This window comes from Hyperoodon ampullatus, assembly GCF_949752795.1.
Source record: "Hyperoodon ampullatus genome assembly, chromosome: 2".
In the NCBI taxonomy this organism is placed as follows: Eukaryota; Metazoa; Chordata; class Mammalia; order Artiodactyla; family Ziphiidae; genus Hyperoodon; species Hyperoodon ampullatus.
In genome coordinates this window covers 97,440,551-97,468,132 of record NC_136915.1, presented here as the reverse complement: position 1 = coordinate 97,468,132, position 27,582 = coordinate 97,440,551, and the positions used below count along the sequence as shown (strand labels likewise).

Genomic DNA, 27,582 nt, shown 5'->3' with positions numbered 1-27,582 from the left:
CGTATCCCCAGAAGCTAATACAGTTTGAAGAAGGAAACATATTCTGTAAACATACAATGATAACTAAAAGCAATATATTAAAAAATGAATGTACAGGTAATTCCAACAATTTTAAGAGTTTAAAAGTGTATTTAGTAATTTCTCCAGGAGATGGCACTGTTGAGTTGGCTTTTTACTTTTCGGACAGTAAGACAATAGACCATTCATCTTTGTGTCACCCAAACAAAGAAATATTCCTGTATAGCCCCTCTTCTCTCCCCGGCTAATCACATGCTACTGGAACTGACTGTCTTGTGATCTACTCCACAGTTGGCACAGATTAAAAAATAATCTCTTAAAAAAATTATCTGACACATTGTAGTTAATGGAAAGGAACAAATTGTTCACCAGTTTTCATGGAGCTTTATCTCGTCAGTTCAGTAGCTGAGAACTTGGAATACTATTTTAGTGATTTTACCATCCTGCTCAGATGCCATTCAAAAATATTTTTCACTTGTCATGTCTTACTATGGTTGTTCTGGCAGAATGTAAATTTGTAAATTTTTGTCTGCAAATTAATGTGACTAGAGGATTTTAATGTAAACCTTGGGTTCGGTGCACTGCACCATTCATTTTCCTCTCCAATAAATATATTCTCATTCGGGTTTACCTGCAGTTAATAGTTAAAAGTAATTTTTAGCTGCTTTCTTTATTTGGGTATAACGTGTTGTATACTTTGTGTCTTTCTATTTGTTCCCTTTTCTTCTGAACAACTGGCATTCTGAAGAGATGGAGTCAATAAAGAGAACATCCAGAACTGGTTTTACCTGCACTGCATGTTCCAGAATAAAGTTATGGGTGTAGTTTCTGCGATAAAGGGAACAGCGTAGGGGTTTTGTTTTATTTATTGGAGGCGGGATGTTAATTTAGGGGATATTATATATTGAAAACCAAACTTGTGCAGTGTGCTCACTGCAGGGTTAAGGCACCCTGATAAATATGCATCTATGCAATGATCATGTCTAAAGTCGGCACTGAGCCGACTTTATAAAACGGGGCAATTCTCTTGCCCCCTTTTACCTGCCCCTAATGCCTAAGCTACTTTCTAACTCCAGGAAAATCAATAAGCAACTCCTTCTTTGGCTTAACCCCTTGCATAAGAGGAAGGTGAGTGAGGAGAGACTTTTCTCCAGGCTTGCGTGAGTCATGGATGTTCTGATGTCTGCCTCCATGAGACTTAGCCCACACAGTTCTCCTTCACCTTGTGTCAGCAAGGCGGCTGCTTCAGCAGACAATGGGCGCTGCAGCGTGCGGGGGGTTAAAAACCAGAAGCACCGGTTCATGACGGAGCCCCCTTTTCCAGCTGAGCAAACTCAGGGATCCCCCGAGGAGATTTTCCAGGCGCTGCCACAACCCAAGGAATTTTAGGGGTGTCTCTGGGGGAGAAGAGGGGACCAACCCAGCCCCAACTTGAGGGTGCCAGAGGGAGCAACGACGGGTCGGGGCGCCACGAAGCGGGGGCGTTCTTTTGAAGGAGGGAAGCTCCTGCGCTAACTCTAGAAGCCCGGCCTCGGATACGCCGGCGAGGTGGGGATGACCTCAGCCGTCTCTGCCACGTTCCAGCCAATCAGTCCCGCAACTTGGCATCCTAATCCAGGACCCCCGAAGCCGGAGGCGACGCGAGCCAATGAGCAGTGGGCCGGGGAAGAAGGACAGGCGGCCAGCCTATGGGGGCGGAGAGGCCCGGCTGCGCATATCCAAGGAGCGCCGGGCTCGGGATCGGGGGTGTGGCGCGGCGCCGGCGGGGGTGGGCGGGCGCGCCGGGCGGCAGGTGTCGGCAGCGTAGGCATTCGGCGGCGATGGAGCGGCCCCGGGGAGCTGCTGGCGACCTCTCGCGCTGGCCCCACGGTCTCAGCCTCCTCCTCCTCCTCCTCCTCCAGCTGCTGCCGCCGGCGACCCTCGGCCAGGACCGGCTGGACGCGCCGCCACCGCCTGCTGCGCCGCTGTCGCGCTGGTCCGGCCCCGTCGGGGTGAGCTGGGGGCTGCGCGCGGCCGCGCCCGGGGGCCCGGCTCCCCGCGGCGGCCGTTGGCGCCGCAGCGCGCTCGACGAGGATGAGGACTGCGGCGGGGTCCGGGACTTCGTCGTCAGGCTAGCGAACAACACGCACCAGGTGAGCGGGCGCCGGGCCCGGGCACCGCCCGGACTACGAGGTGCCACCCGCGGGCCTCTGGCGGCCGGCCCGCGCACCCGGCTCCTCTTTCTCTGTCCGCGCGCCTCGCGTCCCAGCGGAGGAGACCCCGGCCGCTCGCCCGCCGCGCGGCGCCCGCGCCACCTGGGCCGCGGCCCCGAAACTACGGCGGTCGGGCGGGCCGAGTCGGGCCCGGAGAGCGGCCCCCGGACGCCGCAGCCCGGGCAGCTGTGTTTCGTCACAGGGGAAGCCGGCTTAGACTTTCACGACATTCTTTTTTTAAGTTGTCAGCATCTCTCGAGCGTTGTTGTTTTCCGTCTGTATAAATAATTTGGATCCAACAACGCTATACCCCAACAGGAAGCTGGAGGAGTAATTACCTCTTAAGTGGTTGGAGAAGTTGGGGCTAAGCAGAAACAAACGTGTGTCCTCGCGGGGTCAGTACTTTCAGGGTGGGTAGGCGGGTGTTCAGAAATCCCAAAGCAATGATTAGGTTCCTGTGTGTGTTTTAATAGTTAAAGGAACAAGCTTGGCAATGGGGTGACAGCGTATGTGTGCTCTCTCTTACGCCTTCAACTTGACCTTCTATCATGGCATTGGACTCTGACCAGGATGTCTAGATCCTGTTGTAACAAGGTTTACAGTGGTTAAGAAACACATTGCAGATACTCTGCTTTGAGCTAGGTCCTAGTCGGACACTTTAAAAATTGTGGCAGTTCTGTTTCTGGGGACAAGCAACCCAACCTCTGCACACTACTGTGTTGACAAAGCCAGTTGTTGGCAACATCCTGGCTACTTACTTGCTCTAGATCAGCTCGGGCATCTTCCTCGTGTTTTTTCTAGAACTACCGGTTTAATTGTTGCATAATGTATTTTCAGTTTAACGCATTTTCTCTCTTATATCTCTTCTTCATTCAAAGAGAGTTGCACATGGGGACAGAGGTGAGTGGCTAACTGCACTTGTCTTCGTTATACCACATTCTGTATCAGCCGAATCTCAATCTCCCCTTGATCTTTCTCCCTCTGCCTGGACTTGTTACCTGTGCAGAATTCTCTCATCTGGGGACCCAGGGCAATTGCAGTCAAAGCATAAGCAGTCAGGGAGAACTCTTGCTAAACGCAGTCCAAGCAGCAGCTGCATAAAAGTGGCCAAGCTAGCGCTGACGTGTGGGATGGGTTGGGTGCAGATAGGGCAGAATGAGAACTGGGAAGTCTTCCCGTTTGATGAGGGGGAAAAAATGTGTAGACTTCCATCTCACGGTGGAGAGTTGAGAAAGGCTTTACAACACCAGTGCCTAATTTATAACGGGAGCACTTCCTTCCTTGAGCCAGCCAGACACAGCATTCTTACTCCATATTTGGATTATTCTCTTGCTGACTGACCTACCTTTAGGACCTGGGGCTACTCCTGGATTTATTCCTTTAGTCAGAATCTTCCCTGGTTGGTTTGAATTTATATGTCATTTGCAATATATTGATTTCTAAAGCAAGAGGTTGAAAAAACTGGCTCAGGGGGTTCTTAGGCCAGATCTACTCAAGAGCAGATCTGAAACCTCATTCTTTGAAGTCCACATGTTGATAAAAAAATCTTCCCTCTTTTTCTTTCATTTTATTTAGTTATTGTTTCCAGTGATTTTTTAAACTTATTTTTTTGTCTTCTTTCATTGACCTCATTGAAACGAACTGTTTTTTGCATTTCTTAATCATCCATGGTTTCTTCAGAGATCCCATCCTTTTTGTAGCATGTGTATGTGGTAAACGTGGAACCACTGTTAATAATCTTCACCTTAGAAATGGTTGAATAAAGCAGTTCTTAGTGGTGCACCCCCTTAACCAAGAACTGTTATCTAGTGGTCTGTTCTGCTTTTCAATTCTATATTTTTAGAAGTCATAATAAGTCATCCTGAACTCTGCTGAAGAGATCTGGTGTTGGGGGAGCCTTTATAAACAGTGTGAAATAAAAGTATAAGCATAACAGAACAACTTTTTATTAGAAATATTGTATACTTTTGTACAGCTGGGAAAGTGCCATTTAGAGTAGTTTTTCATAAGATGACAGGATTTAATTCCCAAGAAAAATGAAAAGTTCGTTGTTCTCTTATTTGTTATAACTTGCTGTTCATGTCAAGCCACATTGCTTCATGTAGTCAGTGTACATGAATGTCCTCCAAAAGTCCAAGATGTGCTAGATACTGGGGGTGCCAAGATACAACGAAGAGATGATTCAGACTGGAGAACGAAAAGCCTCAGAAAGTTTTAGCAAATCTCCTAGACCTGTTTCTATGGCTTATTTGGCTTTGTGGGAATATGTTGGTGTTTAACTGATCTTCTTAAGAAAGCGAAGTAGAACTAAAGCATGATAGTGCTTTTATAGTCTTCTGGTTTTAGGAGACCTGTGCCCTAATGACCTATATAACTCAGTCTCTTCACTCATGAAATCCAGCAAGTATGTGTGTGTGCGTATTTATAAATGATTTTTTCTTAGACTAAAGAATAACCTTCCTTTTGCCTTTAACCCCAAACTCTTCATGCCACACTGTTAACTGATTCTTTCCTTTAAGTGCTTGGAATGTTCATGACATGTATAACCTTTGTGCATGAGAGAAGTTGAGCAAGCCTAGATTTTATTAATGTTGGTTGCTAAGTTGGATTGCTTCCAAACATTCCTCCTATAAGCACCCCTTTGAGGTTGGGCATGAAGCTCTGTCTTAAAGAAACAGATGAAATGCCTTGGTCAGAGTTATGGTGGTGGCTGACATAATTTCCTTACTTCTCATTCCTGAGCTCAGACTATTTGACAATTTCCTTAAAGCTTTTAAAATTTAGGATTAGAAAGCCAGGAATGTTGTTCATTCTCTGTCCTCCTTCTGTTCCTGTCATTAACTACTTCTTTACACATAACTTCCCAACTTCTACCCCAACATCAAAGCATCTGGTTTCTTATATAAACAGGCCCTGTAGTGAGGTTGTGTTGTATGGGGTGTCAGCTCTGAGAAGAATGCATGTATTTGTTTGCTGGTGCTGGCAGGGCTGAGTCCAGGCTGACAGGACTGAATGTGCCTGTTGGAGGCTTCAGGGAGCTGCCGCTCTTAGCCAGTTGTGGATCTTTGTCACACCCGGAAATCTGAAGGTCAGTGCATTTAACTGCCCCGGAACTTTCTAACTGCCTCATTTATCCCAGTACCCAGCCTCTCTTCATACTGCCTTCCCCGCCACTCCCACCGTCACCCTCTAGTTAATCTTTCTTGAGTCCTGTTTCATCCATTAGTGTTGGGGTCAAGGAATAGGAATTCCATATGATCTCCTTCCTGGTCCTGGTTGAGCAGAATGAGCAAAGTCCTCATGAGGACTCTGTGCCCATACAGTATACTCATCAAACTTTTAATCCCTACAGGATGTTAAAATGAATTCTGTATTGGGGATTTCAGTTAGAAGTATCAGCAAAGTTGATGAAGTATATTTATCTGGGGAAATGTTAGTTTTCATCTGAGGTTTGGTTGAGGTGAGGGTAGAGAGCTAGCCAGGTAGGACAAGTGGCTCAAAGGGAATGCAGGGTAACAATTAGGTAAGTTCTCTGCTGACTCAAATTTTTGGTTCTGCGCATAGTGATTTTTAATTAGAAAATTAAAAATCACTATGATGAGTCTCCTGTTCTGGTCAATTTCTAATGACTATTTTCTTTCTGTAATGATAATAATAATAGGCTCCTCATCCTGCTGTTTTGATCTGATATTTTGTGTTAGGTTCACATAGGCTATTAACAGCTTCTTTTGCACTGTGCCAATTTCAAATCAACTCTTGCCAATAAACGTTGGGTTCTCAGTGGGTGACTGAAGAAACCATGCCCCCCAGCTTTGTCCTAGTTGGCCTGTTACTCATGTGATCCTCACAGAAAGGGCAGTGCTTGAGGGCAGTGGTCAGATCAGGAGTCACATTTCCTCTTCTTCCTCCCTTTCTACCCCTCAAGCTGTCTTTGCAGAAAGTGAACTGTGCTTTGAGACTGGAGAAATGAAGTGCAGATGTTTTATATGATGAGAAGCTAATGTTAAGGTAGACCAGATACCAAATTTGACGTGTAATTAAAAATACAGCTTTTCTAGCAGAGGGCTGTGTGGCAATGGCTCCAAAAAAAGATACTGCATTTGTAAATTTCTAAAAAAAAAAAAAATAAAATAAAAAAAATTTTTTTCAGTTACTTTTCGGTACGCAGGCCTCTCACTGTTGTGGCCTCTCCCATTGAGGAGCACAGGCTCCGGACGGGCAGGCTCAGCGGCCATGGCTCACGAGCCTAGCCACTCCACGGCACGTGGGATCCTCCTGGACCGGGGCACGAACGCGTGTCCCCTGCATCAGCAGGCAGACTCTCAACCACTGCGCCACCAGGGAAGCCCTCAGTTACCTTTTTATCTTTTTCTAACCAGTGTTTCTGCTGCATCTTGTACTCTTCTATTTAAATGCTTGGTGAAAACTTGTTCTTCCCACTGTCTACGTGGCCTCACTGATCTGTATGTAGGTGGTTTTGAGGAGTAATGGGGCTCGGAACAAACTGGTCAATTTCAGTCTGTTCTAGGCAGGGTTTTTTTTACTGACACTGTAATGGTGACTGCAGTCAAAATTGGGTTAGTAATATGTGGCTTTGAGCTAGCTGAGTTGAAAGAATCTTCATGATAGACGCTTCATACCTTTAGAGGTTGTTAGGTGAATGCTGGACATGTGGTTTTTTTTGTTTGGTTTGGTTTTGTTTTTTAAGATTGGGGCTATTTTTTCCTTCTCTGTCCTCAACCCCAGTCTCAGGAAACCACAACAAAAACAAAATCTTCCATTCAGAGCCTGTGGTGTTTTCCTGAGAAAGTTTTCTGTGAATGTAATTTATTTTCTGTTTTGCATTTCAGTATCTGGCCCTCAACTCCTCATCTACAGCATGAGAAGTTTTGGACTAGATTTAAAATGTCTAAAAAACTCTGTGATTAATATGGAAGAAGAGGAGGCCAAAGGTTGTGATCACAAATGTTTACTGGTTGTTTCCAAGTTTAGAAGCAAATTGTGGCTGTTCCATTTCCCAGTTGAACTTGAACATAGCCTGGATTTCACATCTGGGGGTAATTTGTTACCACCTCCAGAGCTTGCTTCAGTGAAATATGAGTGTTCTTAAAGATAACAGGAGTATTTCTTTTTTTCATATAATTGTGAAAGACATTTGACTTTTATTTTTTGGGAAATACTTTATTGTTCCTTGTTGGCTGAAAAAAATCTAATGCAAATCAAAGCTACTAGCTTGGATATTCCAAAAGCAAACCAAATAGATATCTAGCAGTAAATTTGTTTTTTCTTTTCCTTCCCTACAGTACTCTGCCAAAACTGGGGCTTTTATTTTTTCTTTTTGTCTTGGCTGCCTGTGTGCTTGAAAATAGATGGTCAGCTTCCCATTAATATACTCAGCCCTATGCAAGTTAGAAACTTACATGTGATTAATTGGCTTGACTTATTTTCATTAGAAGAAAATGTATGGTTTTTTCCTTCTAGGGCTTATGAGTAGTATCTCTCTTACGTTTGATTTTGTTAAGAGTTTTGCTCTTTTTTTTCCTGTATGTTCTAAAAAACTAAGTTCTAATATTGTAGTTGAGCCTGTTTGCAAATCTGATTCAACGGTAAGATCACCCTGAAGTACCAAGAGAAATTGAACTGGGAAGGAAATTTTTAACTGACGTTAGTACTTCCCAGACAGGATAGTTCAGATCAATGTTTATCTGGTACCTGCCCTTTGTCAAAGAGATTCACATCATAAATATGCTATATGCAAAATTCAGAAAAGACTTCTTAATACTCAGATTTGAATCCTGGCTCTGCTGCTTCATAGTTGTATGGTGTGATCATAGACAATCACTTAACTTCTCTGACCTTTATTTATTTATTTATTTTAAACTGGAGAATCAGTTTTAGGATTATTTGGAGGGTCAAATGAGAAGTTTTATCAAAATGTTTTGTTAAATGTATTGTGTAGATATCTTTCACTCACACACTTCTGGAGTTCTGGCCTGTACGTAAGAAAAGTTAAACATTAAAAACATCCACATTGATGTCATCTTAAGGATTTAGCTGTTCAGAGACGGCTTGCTGAGAGTTTGGAAGAAATTTTGAAGAAGGCATGACCACTGCAGTGCAGCAGTCTGGGAAGGCCTCATGGATGAAGAGAGAATCAAGGTGTGGAGGGAATTCTTAGGGAGACCTGTAAAGGCATGGAGGTAGGGAAGTCCAAGACATGCTCAGGGGATGATCAGTGGGGACTTTCTGTTGGGGAGAAGTAGTTGATGAGGAGTATGAAAGACTAAGGTTTCCAGGAAAACATACAGAGAAGTAAAAAAAGATAGCTCTTCCTGCCGATGCAGGAGACACGGGTTCGTGCCCTGGTCCGGGAGGATCCCACATGCCGTGGAGCAGCTGGGCCCATGAGCCATGGCCGCTGAGCCTGCGTGGCTGGAGCCTGTGCTCCACAACGGGAGAGGCCTCAGCAGTGGGAGGCCCGCATACCGCAAAAAAAAAAAAAGATAGCTCTTTGTGGGGGATGGAAAAAGAGGGGAGGTATGGGGAGGGAGTCTGCCATTAGGACTTACTGGGGAAAGTGTTTTAACAGGTAGTGGTTGACATGAGGCTAGAGCTGGATAAACCAGAGGTGGAAATGGGGAGGCAAGAAGAGTTATCCTTTTGGAGGTTGACCGTTACTGTGCTCTTGGAAGAGTATGTCCAACAGGAGAGCAGAATAGAGGGCAGGGCCTACCATCTTTTATACTTGAAGTGCTCAAGGTTCCAAGAAACAATCCAGGACTCCTGGACCTTATTTAAGGAGGTTGTGAGCCCAGGCATGAGGAACCCAGGAGCTATAAGACAGTGAAGCCCGTGAACAGATTTTTCTGAACATTTGTGAACAAGGGTAAGATTGAACTCTTGCTGATAATGTGCTTAACAGTTTGCATCATAGATTGTTAAGCTGATTAACTGGTCAGATCTCTTACCAAGAAGGCTAAATGACTTGCTTACAGGCCAAGAGCTGGGCATAGAACACTTATGTCCCAACATGGTGCTGCATTTGGAAGTGTTTCATAGAGATATTTTAAGTCAATGCATTTGCTTTAGGGATAAGGCAAGGTTATAGACCCCAGTTGTAAGTCATGTAGTTGTGAATTCCTCTCTGCTCCTTGAGGTCATAGTTCCCTCAACAGAGCTCAATTAGCCCTTCTAAGCCTCAGCTCCCCATCATGTAAAATGAAGTGTTATCATAAGGCTTCAAAGAGAGAATGTTTTGAAAACCTTGAATCCTACCACATATGTAGGATTTATGTCATTTCTTTTTTTTTTTAATTTATTTTATTTATTTTTGGCTGCACTGGGACTTCGTTGCTGTGCGTGGGCTTTCTCTAGTTGCGGCGAGCGGGGGCTACTCTTTGCTGTGGTGCGTGGGCTTCTCATTGCAGTGGCATCTCTTGTTGCAGAGCACGGGCTCTAGGTGTGCGGGCTTCAGTAGTTGTGGCACATGGGCTCAGTAGTTGTGGCTCTCAGGCTCTAGAGCACAGGCTCAGTAGTTGTGGCGCACAGCTTAGTTGCTCCGCGGCATGTGGGATCTTCCCGGAACAGGGCTCGAACCCGTGTCCTCTGCATTGGCAGGCGGATTCGTAACCACTGCGCCACCAAGGAAGCCCTATGTCATTTCTTAATAAGCTTGTTGATATATTACTGTGTCCATAGAGTCCAATTGTCAGCCAAATGATCCTGATAAATACCAACTCCAGAGGAAACATGTGCATAAAAGGAGACAGATGAGGCATAAATGTATTTGGTTTTATCACTTGGCAGGGTTGGGTGACAGGCTTGGGCGGAGGTGGCAAGAATGAGAGTGAGTCAAGATTGGCAGAAATGTAAGAAGCATATGTGTTCTTTTCTTTTTTTTTTAACCTTCATGATTACATCAAAATTTTAACTGGTTAATATGAGTGATACTAACAAGTGGTATTAATTGGAGTTCTTTGAGGCCGTGGTTAGGAAGGAATGTGATCACAGGTTAGACCTGGATTCAAACTTCAGTGGTTACCAGGGACAGATGACTCTTAGTGAACCTTAGTTTTTTCATCTATAAAATGGATATACTAATACGTACCTTTTAGGGTCCTTGTGAGGATTAAATGAGACAGTGTAGAATTTGGTGTGTATTCATCCTTTATTGGATGTTTTTTATAATGATTATCTACACAAAGCTTCTAATGCATTACCAGTTAGATGCTCAGATATTTGTGTATGCACTTAAATTTTTTTTTCCACAGCTGAAATATTCCAGGAAAATTAGTATGGGTACTCACAGGAACCAAACCTGTGTTAAGAATTATGTACTAGTTATGTCCTTGGACTTGGAGCGAAAAAAAAATTGGGTATGGTGAAGGAGAGACCATCTATTCAAAGTGTCTTTCTTGAAGCTATGGGAGATGGAGGAGAAAATAACCCCACCATCATCAGATACCTGGTCATCTGGTTATAATATTTTCAAGTATATATAGTTATTTACTTATAGTGTTAAAGAGCTTACAATTAAAAAAAATAAGGCTACTTATAATTCAATAACTATTTCTCTTCTCATTCATTAAGCTTTAAATATGTGGTTTTAAGTTGACAGCTCTAAAATAGCACTTTGCTTGTTTCACCTTGATTCATTAACTGAGCAATCACTATTAGCTTTGTACTCTATTGACCTCTGTAACGTTTTAAGAAATATTAGTGAGATGTGATAGGTACTCCTCAAGAACTTAGCTTGAGAGCGTGGCAGACCAGAATGTTAATGGAATTATTTTTTATAATGCACGTATATCTTTAAGGTAGTATCTCACCACTTCCTGGCCTACGTTAACTCTGCTCTAGTTGAAGTTCCCTTCTCACCAGTCCCTTTAGCTTGCCATGTGCTCTGTTGCTTCTCCATTTTTGTTTTCATGGCATTCCTCCTGTCTGAATGCCTTTCTTGCTCTGCTTGTTTTTTTTTCTGTTCTAGCCTACAACATTTAACAATGCCATGTAATCCAGCACTTTACTATAGTATTCTATTTTGTATTCACTTTCATTTATTCAATTGGTATTCTCCAGATTATAAACACCTTAAAGGTAGTACAAGCATGGCCCCTTAACTTCACCCTTTTGCCTCACATAGTGCTGGAGAAAGCGTAGTCGTTAAATGTGTAGTCTGGAGTCAGACAGACAGAAGCTTGAATCCTTGCTCTACCACTTACCAGCTGTGTAACTTTGGGAGAATTACTTAGCCTCTCTGACCCTCCTTCTTCATCTGTAAAGTAGCAGTGGTGCTTTATATATCATGAGTGCTCAGTAAAGGTCAATATTATTATTATTCAGCAACCTTTTATTGAGCACCTACTATGTGTTGGGCCTTGTACTGGGTACTGGGAACTGATTTGGAACACAACAGACAAGATCCCTGCCTTTATGGACCAGTAGAGAAAATAGACATTAAACACATATGTAATTACAAATACAATAAGTACCAAGAAGGAAAAAAGCAACTACAGGAGAATAATTGACAGAGGTCCTTTTAGCCTGGGGCACTAGGAAGCACTTGCTGAGAAATTACTTAAACTGGTACTGGAAGATGAATAGAATTTTTCCTGTAGGAGTGTGCCAGACAGAGAGAAAAGCATGTTCACAGGCCTGGGGCTAGAAAGAGCATGGTGCACCCAGAGGTCTGGAAGAAGGCCAGTGTGGCTGCAGCAGAGGGAGGCCGGGCTGGTCCCCACACCCAGTGGGGACCGGTGAGCTTTTATGGTCCAGTCAGCTGGCCACTGGCGCATATCCTTTCATCACTTTCTTTTCTTTGAAATAAGATTAAGATGTAAAAATTAAATGCTAACAGTTTGAAATTTAACTCATTTATTAGGCATTATTAGAAATGAATTATCCCATGAAGATGAGTTTTTCGAAAACGAAGCCTAGGGTAGGCATTTAAGCCTACCCTTTTGAATGCCAAAGTTTGTTGTTTTTGTTGTTTTTAATGGACATCTTTCTAAAATATGTCTCTGCCTTCTTTGTCAGCAGTATGACCTTGGATCATTAAGGAGTTTAAATTATGCTGTACCACAACTCACATTATTTTAAAGTGGTATGGCATTAATGCCCTCAAGGTCTGTTGAGATTTGTGGGGCTATTTTCTCCCATTTTGAATGGCCCAGATTTATAAGCTTAGTGCCATTGTCTGCCTGTTGAAGTTTACTCTTTTTTTCCTGCAGAAATGATAGCCCCCTTGCAATATCCTGTTCCTTCTTGCTGCTGTCCCTGTCTCTAGATACAGTGTCCCCCAAATTTAACTTCTGTAAGCTAAGAAATTTTACTTAGCTTAATTTTACTTCTGTAAGATGCTTCTGTAAGAAAAAGATTTCTAATTTTAGGCAGTCTAACAGGTTTAGCAGATTGATTTAGAGTGACGGTCTGCAGGTTTCTCTTGTGGTCAGGTGCGTAGGGTTTTATTGCATGGACAGTGTCATCAGAGGTCTCTCTCCCTTGCTTCCTTTCAGTGAGTGTCCAGGTTGTTGAGGTTTCTAGATAATGGAGTTGCTGTTGCCCTTTCCTGTTGACACTAGAGTATTGTGGAGCAACGGGCTGATTTTTTTTGTTGTTGTTTTTCCCAAATGAAGGCAGAGCAGTGGAAAAGCAAACTGAGTTGTGAAATTATTGATGAGTCATAGAATTTTAAAGCTTATAGGGACTGGAAATGTCATTCCAGCTTCCTCGCCTTGGTGGTGAAGTTAAGGTTTACTGCCCAAGTTCACAGAGCTGTTGGCAGAGCCGGAAATGAAATTCACATTGACCAGGTATTAGCCCAGTGCTCTCCTCTGTATCATCCTGCCTCACAGAAAACTCTGAATAATTGAATAGGTTTGCAAACTTGTATACTGTTTTATGTTTAGCCTTTTTATTTCTAAGGGTAGTCTCTGGGAGGACTGAAACATTTGTGATTTTATTTTTGGCTCATGTTTTATGATCCTAGCAGTGCCTTATTTAACAGAACTGTATTCTGTTAAGATTTTATTTCTGCCCGCAAGAGCTTTGCCCAGGTTTTGTCCCAAACCTCTCTTACACCATCACTATGTCCTGTCTGTCCCTGTGTTCCCTGTTTGGGGTTTGGAAGCCTAAATCTTAAATTCCCAGCCTCTATGGGATCACCAGTGCCTTGTTATTTCATTTGATTCTTATTGTTCCATGAGTGAAGGAGCATAATTCAGTTTTACTCCTGAGGAAGTAGATTCCCAAGAGAGAAAATGATTTGTGCCCACTTTCCCAACCGGTTAGTTACTAGACCAGGCTTTAACACCCTTCTGCAGTTTTATTTTCACAATGACAGGTTGTCTTCTGTAGGTTGAATATCTAGCATGTTTAGTCTTCATTCTTAGACTTCTGTTAAGAAGTGTGTTCATAGAGTATAAGCTCCCTGAGCACAGTGTATGTGTTATCACTGCTGTGTCCGCAGTGCCCCAAAGAGGGTCCGGCACATGGTAGGCAAGCAGATGTATCTGTTGAAAGAAGGAACATGTGTGAAGGATGGCATCATTGAATTCACTCTCCGTTTACTTGCCAGAGAGGTTGCTCCTGATGGCCAGACTGTCGGGTCATCTGCAAGTGGCTTTTAAACTGGGGCGCACCATGTGAAACTGATCCAGGCTCAGTTGTGCTGGTGTTAATTCTTTCAGTGTTTTACTTTTGATCAGGTGTGTAACTAAAGATAGGCAGAGGTTTCTCATTAGCAAAATTTTTTTCCAAGCTACGGTGACTCTCGGATCCAACTTTAAGTTCTCCCAGCTATAGTAACAGTAACTTAATTAGACTTCTTGTTTGATTAGATGTGAAGACAAAGTTATTTCCGTAAAGAATGTTGTGTTTTATGGCCTTTCTCTTTTCCAGATGGAACTAGGGATTAGCCAAATGACCACAGAAATGGACATTTTTGTTAATTCATCATCTCTAAAATGTGTGGACCTCAGGCTTTAAATGGTGGGCATTAAATGTGTGGATGAGTCTTGCATTATCCTCTGTCAAGATGGTTGTATTTCAGAGAAGGTAGTACAAGCTGTCACCTACTTTCTAACGTAATGGGTCCCTGAAAACCAATTTGGTTATAAATGCCAGTCAGTGACTCCCTGCTGCCCAGAGCTCCCCTACCAGAGGTAAGTATATGGCTATCAGTGCCACCTGGGACACTAGAAATCACTATTCAACAGATGATGGGGTGGGGAGTAATTCGGTCACCATGGAAAAACTATAAAGAAGAAACACCACCATAAATTCTGCCACTTAGTGATAGTTGCTGTTAGTATTTGGAAGACTTATGTTTTTAACCATAAACGCGCACACACACGATTTTACATGCTATTCTGTAAACCTGCTTTTTACTCAACATGTTATGAATATCTTTCAATGTCAGTAAATACCTGAAACATTTTCATTAGCACCTGGTATATTGTTTCATTGCATAACATAATGCATTTAACAAAGCTTCAGTTCTTGTCTAGAATATACAGATATAGTAATATGGGGTTGTTATGTGGATTAAATGATAATGTGTGTAAGATGTTTAACACAGTAGATGGCCTGCAGGATGCAATAAACCTTCAGGTGTATAACATATTTTGTAAAGATGTGTAATTATCCCCTGATAATAAATTCCTGAGTGGGATTGCTTGGGTCATGTGGTGTGGACATTTTCAGTTCTGATTCACATCACCAAATAGCTCTCCAGAAAAGTTACAGCAGTTTATATACTCCCACCCACAGTGCACACAGGTGCTCTGGTCTCCACCCCTCACTGGATACATTTTGTCAAGCGCGTCCAACAGGTGGAAAATGTTAACACATTATTTTTCTTTGATTTTCTTTTGATTACTAGTGAGATTGAATAGCTTTTCAAACATTATTGGTCATTTCTGTGTCCTTTTGTGAATTACTTGTTTGTGTCCTTTGCCTATTTTCTTTTCTTTTAAATTTTATTTATTTTTGGTTGCATTGGGTCTTAGTTGCTGCACACAGGAGCCTATGCTTCGTTGCAGTGCGCAGTCTTCTCATCGCGGTGGCTTCTCATGTTGCGAGCATGGGCTCTAGGTGCTGGCTTCAGTAGTTGCAGCACACAGGCTCAGTAGTTGCAGCACACGGGCCCTAGAGCACGTAGTTGTGACACATGGGCTCAGTAGTTGTGGCTCTTGGGCTCTAGAGCGCAGGCTCAGTAGTTGTGGCGCACGGGCTTAGTTGCTCTGCGGAATGTGGGATCTTCCCGGACGAGGGCTCGGACCCATGTCCCCTGCATTGGCAGGCGGATTCTTAACCACTGCGCCACCAGGAAAGTCCCTGCCTATTTTCTTTTGAGATCTTTATCTTTTTCTTATTGATTTGAAAACTCTGTATTAACCCTTTATTGTGTTACAAATAATTTTTTCCAGTTTTTTTAAACTTTATGTTCAGTATTTTGCCATTAATTTTTTTTAATAGTCAAAGTAATTGTTCTGGGTTTTGTATCATTTTTTGTAATGTTTTTCTCATTTCTAAGATTATAAAAATATTCACTCATACTTCTGGGATTTTTATGGTTTAACTTTCTGTATTTAAATCTTTGTCATATGTGGAATTTAATGTGGAGTCGAGGTCGGGGGGGGGCGGTAAGAAGGGAATTAGGAATCCAGCTTTTTATTTTTCCCAAATAGCTGGTTTTTCCAAAACTCTTTTACCACTGATTTGAAGTGCTTGCTTTATCGTACCCTAAAAGAAACTTTGTCCAGTCTTGGACTTTGTTTTGTTCCATTGATCTGTCTTATCTATTCCTGTGCCAGTGACTGTGCTAGGGGATTAATAAACCTCTCACTAGATGGGGCAAGTTTTATGCTCATGTGCTCCTGATAGAATCAAGCTGACATTTGACATAGCTAATCTTAAAGTTCTTGGTTTCTGAGCTTTCTGCAATAGGGTATGATTATGTAATCTGAATTACTGTATTTACTCTGTGGCCCCTCTAGATGCTGGTTTTGGATTGCTAATCACACAAACAGTATATTTACGTGGTTTCCCTTAATTTTGACCTGCTTCTAGATCCTGCATTTGACTGACTGCTTACCAATATGTAGTGGCCAGATCGTGTTCTCTTTGTGCTAAATAATCTACCTCTTAAGCATACTACATTGGAGCAACACAACTATTGTTTACCAGAAATAAAACAGGCTTCAGCTCTCTGCCACCTTCTCCATTTCATTTGTCATGCATACAGCTAATACATAACATCTTTTTTGTAACAATGCTTGAAGTAGACACTTTACCTTCTATTGGCTGGACTCCTCAACTCCTAAATGTTTTTATATGTTTAGTATTTTAATATTCTAGGATATTCATTGGAAATATTGTGTTGGAGGTTTGGGGTTTTCTCTTCCTAAAGGGCTTATTCTGCCTTTCAGTTCTTTCTATCCACAGAGCTTTGTCCTCTGCTCTTATTTCTTTTATTCATCTAACTTTGCCTTGATTAGAGCAGTTGAACCATAACTTATTAGTTGATTATATTCAGCTGTATGTACCATTGGAAACCTTCCTCATTTTTTTTTCTTTTTACGATTTGTTTTTATTTGTATCACACAGTACAACTGTTCAAAAAACTTTATGTCATTCTGGAAAAGAAAAGGCTACCTTAAATAGAAGGACCAAAGTGATAATGGGGAGAATAAAATAGGTTAATGCAGGAAAATGCGGTTTTGGATTCTTTATCTAATAATAGTATGATAGGCAGAAAGAGTTCCAAGTTTTACTTCCAAAGGACCAAAACAAATGAAATCCGAGAAAAGAATATGGAGGCAGCCAACTAGACAATTGACCATTACATAGGTAGAACATAACCCCCCTTCCATTCATCCCATCGCCAAGGAGTATCATTTGCTTTTGCTTAGGACCAGGAATGTGTACATTGTGATGCTCAGAAAGGCAGCAGAGAAGCACCATATATTTTCAATCCAGAATGAACACAACATACTGTGGAGTCTTTTGGGTTTAGTTTCTTCCAAGAATAGATCTACTCTTGTGGGGTAAAAGAAAGTAAGAACCAGGCTGCCCTGGGAAACCTTCCTTGTTTGAGTGAGTGATCCTGTGGCCTCGTCTCGGTTTTCTTTGGATATTTCAAGAAGTACTTTTTCTTTTCACACACATTTCCTTTTCTCTATTTTTATTTTCCTTTTATTCCCACTGTAACTGTGTTTATCCTGATCTTGAAATTCTTATTTAAGAAGTACTTAGTACCATCTACTGTATACGCAGCACTTTACTAGTTGGTGAAATTAATATATTTTATTTGTGTTACCCTTTGAAATTTTTCAAAATACTTGCCTATATCTTCGCGTTTGTTCTGCCTGCACAACTCCCTTCTACCATACCTTGCTATTGCTCCCAACTGCTCCCACCTCTGTGAGCCCCACTTAAATCTTAGTGGACAGACTTTTATTTCTTCATACTCAAATATTTGAATTTCTCTTCTGTATAGTCTACTCCTGGCCATTGCCTCTAAACACTTTGATTTGTTTATCAATTTTTGACTATATGGAATTGATGGTAACTACAGTGAAGGAGAGGAGTAAGGTCACTATTGTATGTGTGAATACCCAAGAACACATACTAGTGTTTAATAATGTTGTGGCTGGCAGTAAGGGCATAGGAAGAAACCCTACTTAGCTAGTATTTACTGAAATGGTGGTAATCATGGTAGAGGGGAGATTACACACAGATCAATTTTGGTAGCAGGGGTTTGGGAATACACTTTTACAGAGATGTTCATGGAGAACTTACTATCTATAAGACCTTGTGCTAGGCCTGACAGGAAATACCAGATCATACTGTTTGCCATCTAAGAATTCCTAACATGATTTGCGAGGTAGCCAAATATGTAAATAGTTATACTACAAGCAACATCAATAAGTGCTGTGAGAATAATACATAAGAAGAGGTTATTCAAGCTCCGATAATTAGGAACTAGAGTGGTTGGTTTTACATGGAAAAATGGGATTTCAGCTGTCTTTCAGATCTTTTGCATTGGTGTAGTCCCTCTGTTGTGGCTATCAAAAAGAAACACCCACAATGTGGTAATGTAAATTGGTGCAGCCACTATGGAAAACAGTATGGAGATTCCTCAGAAAACTAAAAATAGACTTTGCCATGTGGTCCAGCAATCCCACTCCTGGACATATACACAGACAAAACTATAATTCTAAAAGATACATGCACTCCTATGTTCATGACAGCACTATTTACAATAGCCAAGACATAGAAACAACCTAAATGTCCATCGACAGGTGAATAGATAAAGAAGATGTATGTACACAGTGGAATATTACTCAGCCATAAAAATAATGAAATACTGTAATGCCATTTGCAATGACATGGATGGACCTAGAGATTATCATACTGAGAGAAGTAAGTCAGAAAGAGAAAGAAATATCATACGATATTACTTATATGTGGAATCTAAAATAGGACACAAATGAACATAAGTACAAAACAAAAACAGACTCAGGTACAGAGAACAGACTTGTGATTCCCAGTGGTGGGGTGTATGTGTGTGAGAGAAGGATTGGGATTTTGGGATTAGCAGATGCAAACTATTCTATATAGAATGGATAAACAACAAGGTTCTACTGTATAGCACAGGGAATTATGTTCAACATTCTGTGATAAACCATAATGGAAAAGAATATGTATATTGGGTTAGCCAAAAAGTTCATTTGGGTTTTTTCCATATGATGTTAAGGAAAGGGCTTCCCTGGTGGCGCAGTGGTTGAGAGTCTGCTTGCCGATGCAGGGGACACGGGTTCGTGCCCCGGTCCGGGAAGATCCCACATGCTGCAGAGTGGCTGGGCCCCTGAGCCATGGCCGCTGAGCCTGCGTGTCCGGAGCCTGTGCTTCACAATGGGAGAGGCCACAACAGTGAGAGGCCCACGTACCGGAAAAAAAAAAAAACAGATGTTAAGGAAAAACCTAAACTAACTTTTTGACCAACCCAATATGTATAACTGAGTCACTTTGCTGTACAACAGAAATTAAACACAACATTGTAAATCAACTATACTTCAATAAAATTTAAAAAAGAAAAGAAAAACCCACCATATAATGCTGAGGAGTGATGGACAGGTTGAGAACAGAACCTTTCTTCTTAAAACCTGCATTTTTCTTAATGTGTAAAATTTATTGATTTTTCATACATTCAGAGAGTTATGCAATTGTCAACTACAATCATTTTTTATTTTTATTTTTTTAACATCTTTATTAGAGTATAATTGCTTTACAATGGTGTGTCAGTTTCTGCTTTATAACAAAGTGAATCAGTTATACATATACATATGTCCCCATATCTCTTCCCTCTTGCATCTCCCTCCCTCCCACCCTCCCTATCCCACCCCTCTAGGTGATCACAAAGCACCGAGCTGATCTCCCTGTGCTATGCAGCTGCTTCCCACTAGGTATCTATTTTACGTGTGGTAGTGTATATATGTCCATGCCACTCTCTCACTTTGTCCCAGCTTACCCTTCCCCCTCCCCATATCCTCAAGTCCATTCTCTAGTAGGTCTGCATCTTTATTCCCGTCTTGCCCCTAGGTTCTTCTGACCATTTTTTTTTTTTTTTAGATTCCATATATATGTGTTAGCATACGGTATTTGTTTTTCTCTTCCTGACTTACTTCACTCTGAATAACAGTCTCTAGGTCCATCCACCTCACTACAAATAACTCAGTTTCATTCCTTTTTATGGCTGAGTAATATTCCATTGTGTATATATGCCACATCTTCTTTATCCATTCATCTGTTGTTGGACACTTAGGTTGCTTCCATGTCCTGGCTATTGTAAACAGAGCTGCAATTAACATTTAAATTATGGTTTTCTCAGGGTATATGCCCAGTAGTGGGATTGCTGGGTCATATGGTAGTTCAATTTTTAGTTTTTTAAGGAACCTCCATACTGTTCTCCATAGTGGCTCTATCAATTTACATTCCCACCAGCAGTGCAAGAGGGTTCCCTTGTCTCCACACCCTCTCCAGCATTTATTGTTTGTAGATTTTTTTGATGATGGCCATTCTGACTGGTGTGAGATGATATCTCATTGTAGTTTTGATTTGCATTTCTCTAATGATTAATGATGTTGAGCATTCATTCATGTGTTTGTTGGCAATCTTTATATCTTCTTTGGAGAAATGTCTATTTAGGTCTTCTGCCCATTTTTGGATTGGGTTGTTTGTTTTTTTGATATTGAGCTGCATGAGTTGCTTGTATGTTTTGGAGATTAATCCTTTGTCAGTTGCTTCATTTGCAAATATTTTCTCCTATTCTGAGGTTTGTCTTTTCATCTTGTTTATGGTTTCCTTTGCTGTGCAAAAGCTTTTAAGTTTCATTAGGTCCCATTTGTTTATTTTTGTTTTTATTTCCATTTCTCTAAGAGGAGGATCAAAAAGGATCTTCCTGTGATTTATGTCATAGAGTGTTCTGCCTATGTTTTCCTCTAAGAGTTTGATGGTGTCTGGACTTACATTTAGGTCTTTAATATATTTTGAGTTTATTTTTGTGTATGGTGTTAGGGAGTGTTCTAATTTCATTCTTTTACATGTAGCTGTCCAGTTTTCCCAGCACCACTTATTGAAGAGGCTGTCTTTTCTCCACTGTATATTCTTGCCTCCTTTATCAAAGATAACGTGACCATATGTGCGTGGGTTTATCTCCGGGCTTTCTATCCTGTTCCATTGATCTATATTTCTGTTATTATGCCAGTACCATACTGTCTTGATTACAGTAGCTTTGTAGTATAGTCTGAAGTCAGGGAGCCTGATTCCTCCAGCTCCGTTTTTCTTTCTCAAGATTGCTTTGGCTATTTGGGGTCTTTTGTGTTTCCATACAAATTGTGAAATTTTTTGTTCTAGTTCTGTGAAAAATGCCATTGGTAGTTTGATAGGGATTGCATTGAATCTGTAAATTGCTTTGGGTAGTAGTCATTTTCACAATGTTGATCCTTCCAATCCATAGAACATGGTATATCTCTCCATCTATTTGTATCATCTTTAATTTCTTTCATCAGTGTCTTATAAGTTTCTGCATACATGTCTTTTGTCTCCTTAGGTAGGTTTATTCCTAGATATTTTATTCTTTTTGTTGCAATGGTAAATGGGAGTGTTTTCTTAATTTCACTTTCAGATTTTGCATCATTAGTGTATAGGAATGCGAGAGATTTCTGTGCATTAATTTTGTATCTTGCTAGTTTACCAAATTAATTGATTAGCTCTAGTAGTTTTCTGGTAGCATCTTTAGGATTCTCTACATATAGTATCATGTCATCTGCAAACAGTGACAGCTTTACTTCTTCTTTTCCAGTTTGGATTCCTTTTATTTCTTTTTCTTCTCCGATTGCCATGGCTAGGACTTCCAAAACTATGTTGAATAATAGTGGTGAGAGTGGGCAACCTTGTCTTGTTCCTGATCTTAGTGGAAATGGTTTCAGTTTTTCACCATTGAGGACGATGTTGGCTGTGGATTTGTCATATATGGCCTTTATTATGTTGAGGAAAGTTCCCTCTATGCCTACTTTCTGGAGGGTTTTTTATCATAAATGGGTGTTGAATTTTGTCGAAAGCTTTCTCTGCATCTATTGAGAGATGATCATATGGTTTTTCTCCTTCAATTTGTTAATATGGTGTATCACGTTGATTGATTTGCGTATATTGAAGAATCCTTTCATTCCTGGGGTAAACCCCACTTTATCATAGTGTATGATCCTTTTAATGTACTGTTGGATTCTGTTTGCTAGTATTTTGTTGAGGATCTTTGCATCTGTGTTCATCAGTGATGTTGGCCTGTAGTTTTCTTTCTTTGTGACATCTTTGTCTGGTTTTGGTATCAGAGCGATGGTGGCCTCGTAGAATGAGTTTGGGAGTGTTCCTCCCTCTGCTATATTTTGGAAGAGTTTGAGAAGGATAGGTGTTAGCTCTTCTCTAAATGTTTGATAGAATTCGCCTGTGAAGCCATCTGGTCCTGGGCTTTTGTTTCTTGGAGGATTTTTAATCACATTTTCAATTTCAGTGCTTGTGATTGGTCTGTTCATATTTTCTATTTCTTCCTGATTGAGTCTTTGCAGGTTGTCCATTTCTAAGAATTTGTCCATTTCTTCCAGGTTGTCCATTTTATTGGCATAGAGTTGCTTGTAGTAATCTCTCATGATCCTTTGTATTTCTGCAGTGTCAGTTACTTTTCCTTTTTCATTTCTAATTTTGTTGATTTGAGTCTTCTTCCTCTTTTTCTTGTGAGTCTGGCTAATGGTTTATCGATTTTGTTTATCTTCTCAAAGAACCAGGTTTTAGTTTTATTGATCTTTGCTATCATTTCCTTCATTTCTTTTTCATTTATTTGTGATCTGATCTTTATGATTTCTTTCTTTCTGCTAACTTTGGGATTTTTTTGTTCTTTTTCTAATTGCTTTAGGTGTAAGGTTAGGTTGTTTATTTCAGATGTTTCTTGTTTCTTAAGGTAGGCTTGTATAGCTGTAAACTTCCCTCTTAGAACTGCTTTTGCTGCATCCCATAGGTTTTGGGTCGTCGTGTTTTCATTGTCATTTGTTTCTAGGTATTTTTTGATTTCCTCTTCGATTTCTTCAGTGATCTCTTGGTTATTAAGTAGTGTGGTGTTTAGCCTCCACGTGTTTGTATTTCTTACAGAGTTTTTCCTGTAATTGATATCTATCTAGTCTTATAGCGTTGTGGTTGGAAAAGATACTTGATAGATTTCAGTTTTCTTAAATTTAACCAAGGCTTGACCCGCAAGATATGATCTGTCCTGGAGAATGTTCCATGAGCACTTGAGAAGAATGTGTATTCTGTTGTTTTTGGATGGAATGTCCTATAAATATCAATTAAGTCCATCTTCTTTAATGTATCATTGAAAGCTGTGTTTCCTTATTTATTTTCATTTTGGATGATCTGTCCATTGGTAAAAGTGGGGTGTTAAAGTCCCCTACTATGATTGTGTTACTGTCGATGTCTCCTTTTATGGCTGTTAGTATTTGCCTTACGTATTGAGGTGCTCCTATGTTGGGTGCATAAATATTTACAATTGTTATATCTACTTGGATTGATCCCTTGATCATTATGTAGTGTCCTTCTTTGTCTCTTGTAATAGTCTTTGTTTTAAAGTCTATTTTGTCTGATATGAGAATTGCTACTCCAGCTTTCTTTTGATTTCCATTTGCATGGAATATCTTTTTCCGTCCCCTCACTTTCAGTCTGTATGTGTCCCTGGGGCTGAAGTGGGTCTCTTGTAGACAGCATATATTCGGGTCTTGTTTTTGTATCCATTCAGCCAGTCTATGTCTTTTCGTTGGAGCATTTAATCCATTTACATTTAAGGTAATTATCAATATGTATGTTCCTATTACCATTTTCTTAATTGTTTTGGGTTTATTATTGTAGGTCTTTTCTTTCTCTTGTGTTTCCTGCCTAGAGAAGTTCCTTTAGCATTTGTTGTAAAGCTGGTTTGGTGGTGCTGAATTCTCTTAGCTTTTGCTTGTCTGTAAAGCTTTTAATTTCTCTGTCAAATGTGAATGAGATCCTTGCTGGGTAGAGTAATCTTGGTTGTAGGTTTTTCTCTTTCAACACTTTAAATATGTCCTGCCACTCTCTTCTGGCTTGCAGAGTTTCTGCTGAAAGATCAGCTGTTAACCTTATGTGGATTCCCTTATGAGTTACTTGTTGTTTTTCCCTTGCTGCTTTTAATATTTGTTGTTTGTATGTAATTTTTGATAGTTTGATTAATATGTGTCTTGGCGTGTTTCTCCTTGGATTTATCCTGTATGGGACTCTCTGTGCTTCCTGGACTTAACTATTTCATTTCCCATATTAGGGAAGTTTTCAACTATAATCTCTTCAAATATTTTCTAAGTCCCATTCTTTTTCTCTTCTTCTTCTGGGACCCCTATAATTCTAATGTTGGTGCATTTAATGTTGTCCCAGAGGTCTCTGAGACTGTCCTCAATTCTTTTCATTCTTTTTTCTTTATTCTGCTCTGAAGTAGTTATTTCCACTATTTTATCTTGCAGGTCACTTATCCGTTCTTCTGCCTCAGTTATTCTGCTATTGATCCCTTCTAGAGAATTTTTAATTTCATTTATTGTATTGTTCATCTCTGTTTTTTTGCTCTTTAATTCTTATAGTTCCTTGTTAAACGTTTCTTGTATTTTCTCCATTTTATTTCCAAGATTTTAGATCATCTTTACTATCATTATTCTGAATTCTTTTTCAGGTAAACTGCCTATTTCCTCTTCATTTGTTAGGTCTGGTGGGTTTTTGTATTGCTCCTTCATCTGCTCTGTGTTCCTCTGTCTTCTCATTTGCTTAACTTACTGTATTTGGGGTCTCCTTTTCGCAGGCTGCAGGTTCATAGTTTCCATTGTTTTTGGTGTCTGTCCCCAGTGGCTAAGGTTGGTTCAGTGGGTTGTGTAGGCTTCCTGGTGGAAGGGACTAGTGCCTATGTTCTGGTGGATGAGGCTGGATCTTGTCTTTCTGGTGGGCAGGTCCACGTCTGGTGGTGTGTTCTGGGGTGTCTGTGGCCTTATTGTGATTTTATGCAGCCTCTGTGCTAATGGATGGGGTTGTGTTCCCATCTTGCTAGTTGTTTGGCATAGGGTGTCCAGCACTGGAGCTTGCTGCTCGTTGAGTGGAGCTGGTTCTTGGCGTTGAGATGGAGATCTCTGAGAGATTTTCACCGTCTGATATTATGTGGAGCTGGGAGGTCTCTTGTGGACCACTGTCCTGAAGTTGGCTCTCCCACCTCAGTGGCATAGCCCTGATGCCTGGCTGGAGCACCAAAAGCCTGTCCTCCACACGGCTCAGAATAAAATGGAGAAACAAAAGAAAGAAAGAAGAAGATAAAATAAAATAAAGTTATTAAAATAAAGATAATTATTGGGCTTCCCTGGTGGCTCAGTGGTTGAGAGTCCGCCTGCTGATGCAGGGGACATGGTTTCGTGCCCCGGTCGGGGAAGATCCCACATGCCACGGAGTGGCTGGACCCGTGAGCCATGGCCACTGAGCCTGCGTGTCTGGAGCCTGTGCTCCGCAACGGGAGAGGCCACAACAGTGAGAGGCCCGCGTACCACACACACACAAAAAATAATAATAATTATTATTATTATTAAGAAAAAAATTTTTTTAAGTAATTAAAAAAAAAAACAAAAAAAACCCCGGACTGACAGAACCCTAGGACAAATGGTAAATGCAAAGCTATACAGACAAAAATCATACACAGAAGCATACACATACACACTCACAAAGAGAGAAAAAGGGAAAAATACATATATATCTTTGCTTCCAAAGTCCACCTCCTCAATTTGCGATGATTCGTTGTCTATTCAGGCATTGCACAGATGCAGGGTACATCAGGTTGATTGTGGAGCTTTAATCCACTGCTCCTGAGGCTGCTGGGAGAAATTTTCCTTTCTCTTCTTTATTCGCACAGCTCCCGGAGTTCAGCTTTGGATTTGGACCCGCCTCTGCGTGTAGGTCGCCTGAGGGCATCTGTTCTTTGGTCAGACAGGACGGGGTTAAAGGAGCAGCTGATTCGGAGGCTCTGGCTCACTCAGGCCAGGGGTAGGGAGGGGTACGGATGCAGGGCGAGCCTGCAGCGGCAGAGGCCAGCGTTACGTTGCACCAGCCTGAGGCACGCCGTGCGTTCTCCTGGGGAAGTTGTCCCTGGATCACGGGACCCTAGCATTGGCGGGCTGCACGGCCTCCTGGGAGGGGAGGTATGGGTAGTGACCTATGCTTGCACACAAGCCTCTTGGTGGCAGCAGCAGCAGCAGCCTTAGCATCTCATGCCCGTCTGTGGGGTCCACGCTGATACCCGCGGCTCGCGCCCGTCTCTGGAGCTCCTTTAAGCGGCGCTCTTAATCCCCTCTCCTCTCGCACCAGGAAACAAAGAGGCAAGAAAAGGTCTCTTTTCTCTTTGGCAGCTCCAGACTTTTTCCTGGACTCCCTCCTGGCTAGCTGTGGTGCACTAGGCCCCTTCAGGCTGTGTTCACGCAGCCAACCCCAGTCCTCTCCCTGGGATCTGACCAAAGCCCGAGCCTCAGCTCCCAACCCCTACCCATCCAGGCTGGTGAGCGGAGAAGCCTCTGGGGCTGGTGAGTGCTGGTCAGCACCGATCCTCTGTGTGGGAATCTCTCCGCTTTGCCCTCTGCACCCCTGTTGCTGAGCTCTCCTCCGTGGCTACAAAGCTTCCCCCATCCGCCACCCGCAGTCTCCGCCCACGAAGGGTCTTCCTAGTGTGTGGAAACCTTTCCTCCCTCACAGCTCCCTCCCACTGGTGCAGGTCCCGTCCCAATCCTTTGTCTCTGTTTTTTCTTTTTTCTTTTACCCTACCGAGGTACATGGGGAGTTTCTTACCTTTTGGGAGGTCTGAGGTCTTCTGCCAGCGTTCAGTAGGTGTTCTGTAGGAGTTGTTCCACATGTAGATGTATTTCTGATGTATTTGTTGGGAGGAAGGTGATCTCTGTGTCTTACTCTCCCGCCCTCTTGAAGCTCCTCCAGAACCTGCATTTTCAAAAGGTATTTTCACTGGGTATAGAATTCTATCTTTACAGTTTTCTTCCCTATTCTTTAAAGATGTTGATACACTGGCTTGCATTGTTTCTGGAGAGAAGTCTACTATGATTTTTTGTTCCTCTGTATGTAATAATCATTTTTTCTTCTGGATTCTTCTAAGGTTTTTATCTATCACTGATTTTAAACAATTTGAATATGATGTGCCCTGGTGTAGTTTTCATTGTGTTTCTTGAGCTTGGGGTTTGTGAGCTTCTTGGATCTCTGGGTTTGTATTTTTCATGAAATTCGGGAAAACTGTGGCTATTGTTTCTTCAATTTTTTTTTTTCTATTTCCACCCTCCACATCTTCCAGAGACTCCAGTTACATGTGTGTGTTTGTGTGTGTACATATACATATATATATATGTATATGTGTATAGTTGCTTGAAGTTCTGTAGTTCAGTGATGCTCTCTTAATTTTTTGTGTGTGTCTTTTTTTGTGTGTTTCTGTTTGGATAGTTTCCACTGGGAGTGTCTTCCAGTTTGTTAATCTTCTCTTCTACAATGTCTAATTTCCTGTTAATCCTATCCAGTGTAATTTTCATCTCAGATGTTGTAATTCTCATCTCTAGAAGTCCAATTTGAGTCTTTTTTAAATATCTTCTGTATCCTTATTTAATGCTTATCTTTGCTCAGTCTGTTCTCTAACTTCTTTTCTTTTATATTGGAGTATAATTGCTTTACACTGTTGTGTTAGTTTATTCTCTAACTTCTTGAATGAACATATGGAGTATAATTATAACTTTTAATG

At 41.4% G+C, this 27,582-nt stretch overlaps 1 protein-coding gene across 2 annotated transcripts in view; it reads left to right on the top strand.

Annotated features, from left to right (window-relative positions):
- The first annotated feature begins 1,823 nt into the window (after positions 1-1,823).
- SORT1 (sortilin 1) overlaps positions 1,824-27,582 on the top strand; it is a 66,722-nt gene continuing 40,963 nt past the window's right edge. For both annotated transcript variants that reach the window (XM_079698178.1, XM_079698177.1), the window contains exon 1: positions 1,824-2,150. In XM_079698178.1, coding sequence (XP_079554304.1) covers positions 1,839-2,150 — 312 coding nt within the window. In that variant the 5' untranslated portion in view covers positions 1,824-1,838. The remainder of the gene's footprint in view (positions 2,151-27,582) is intronic.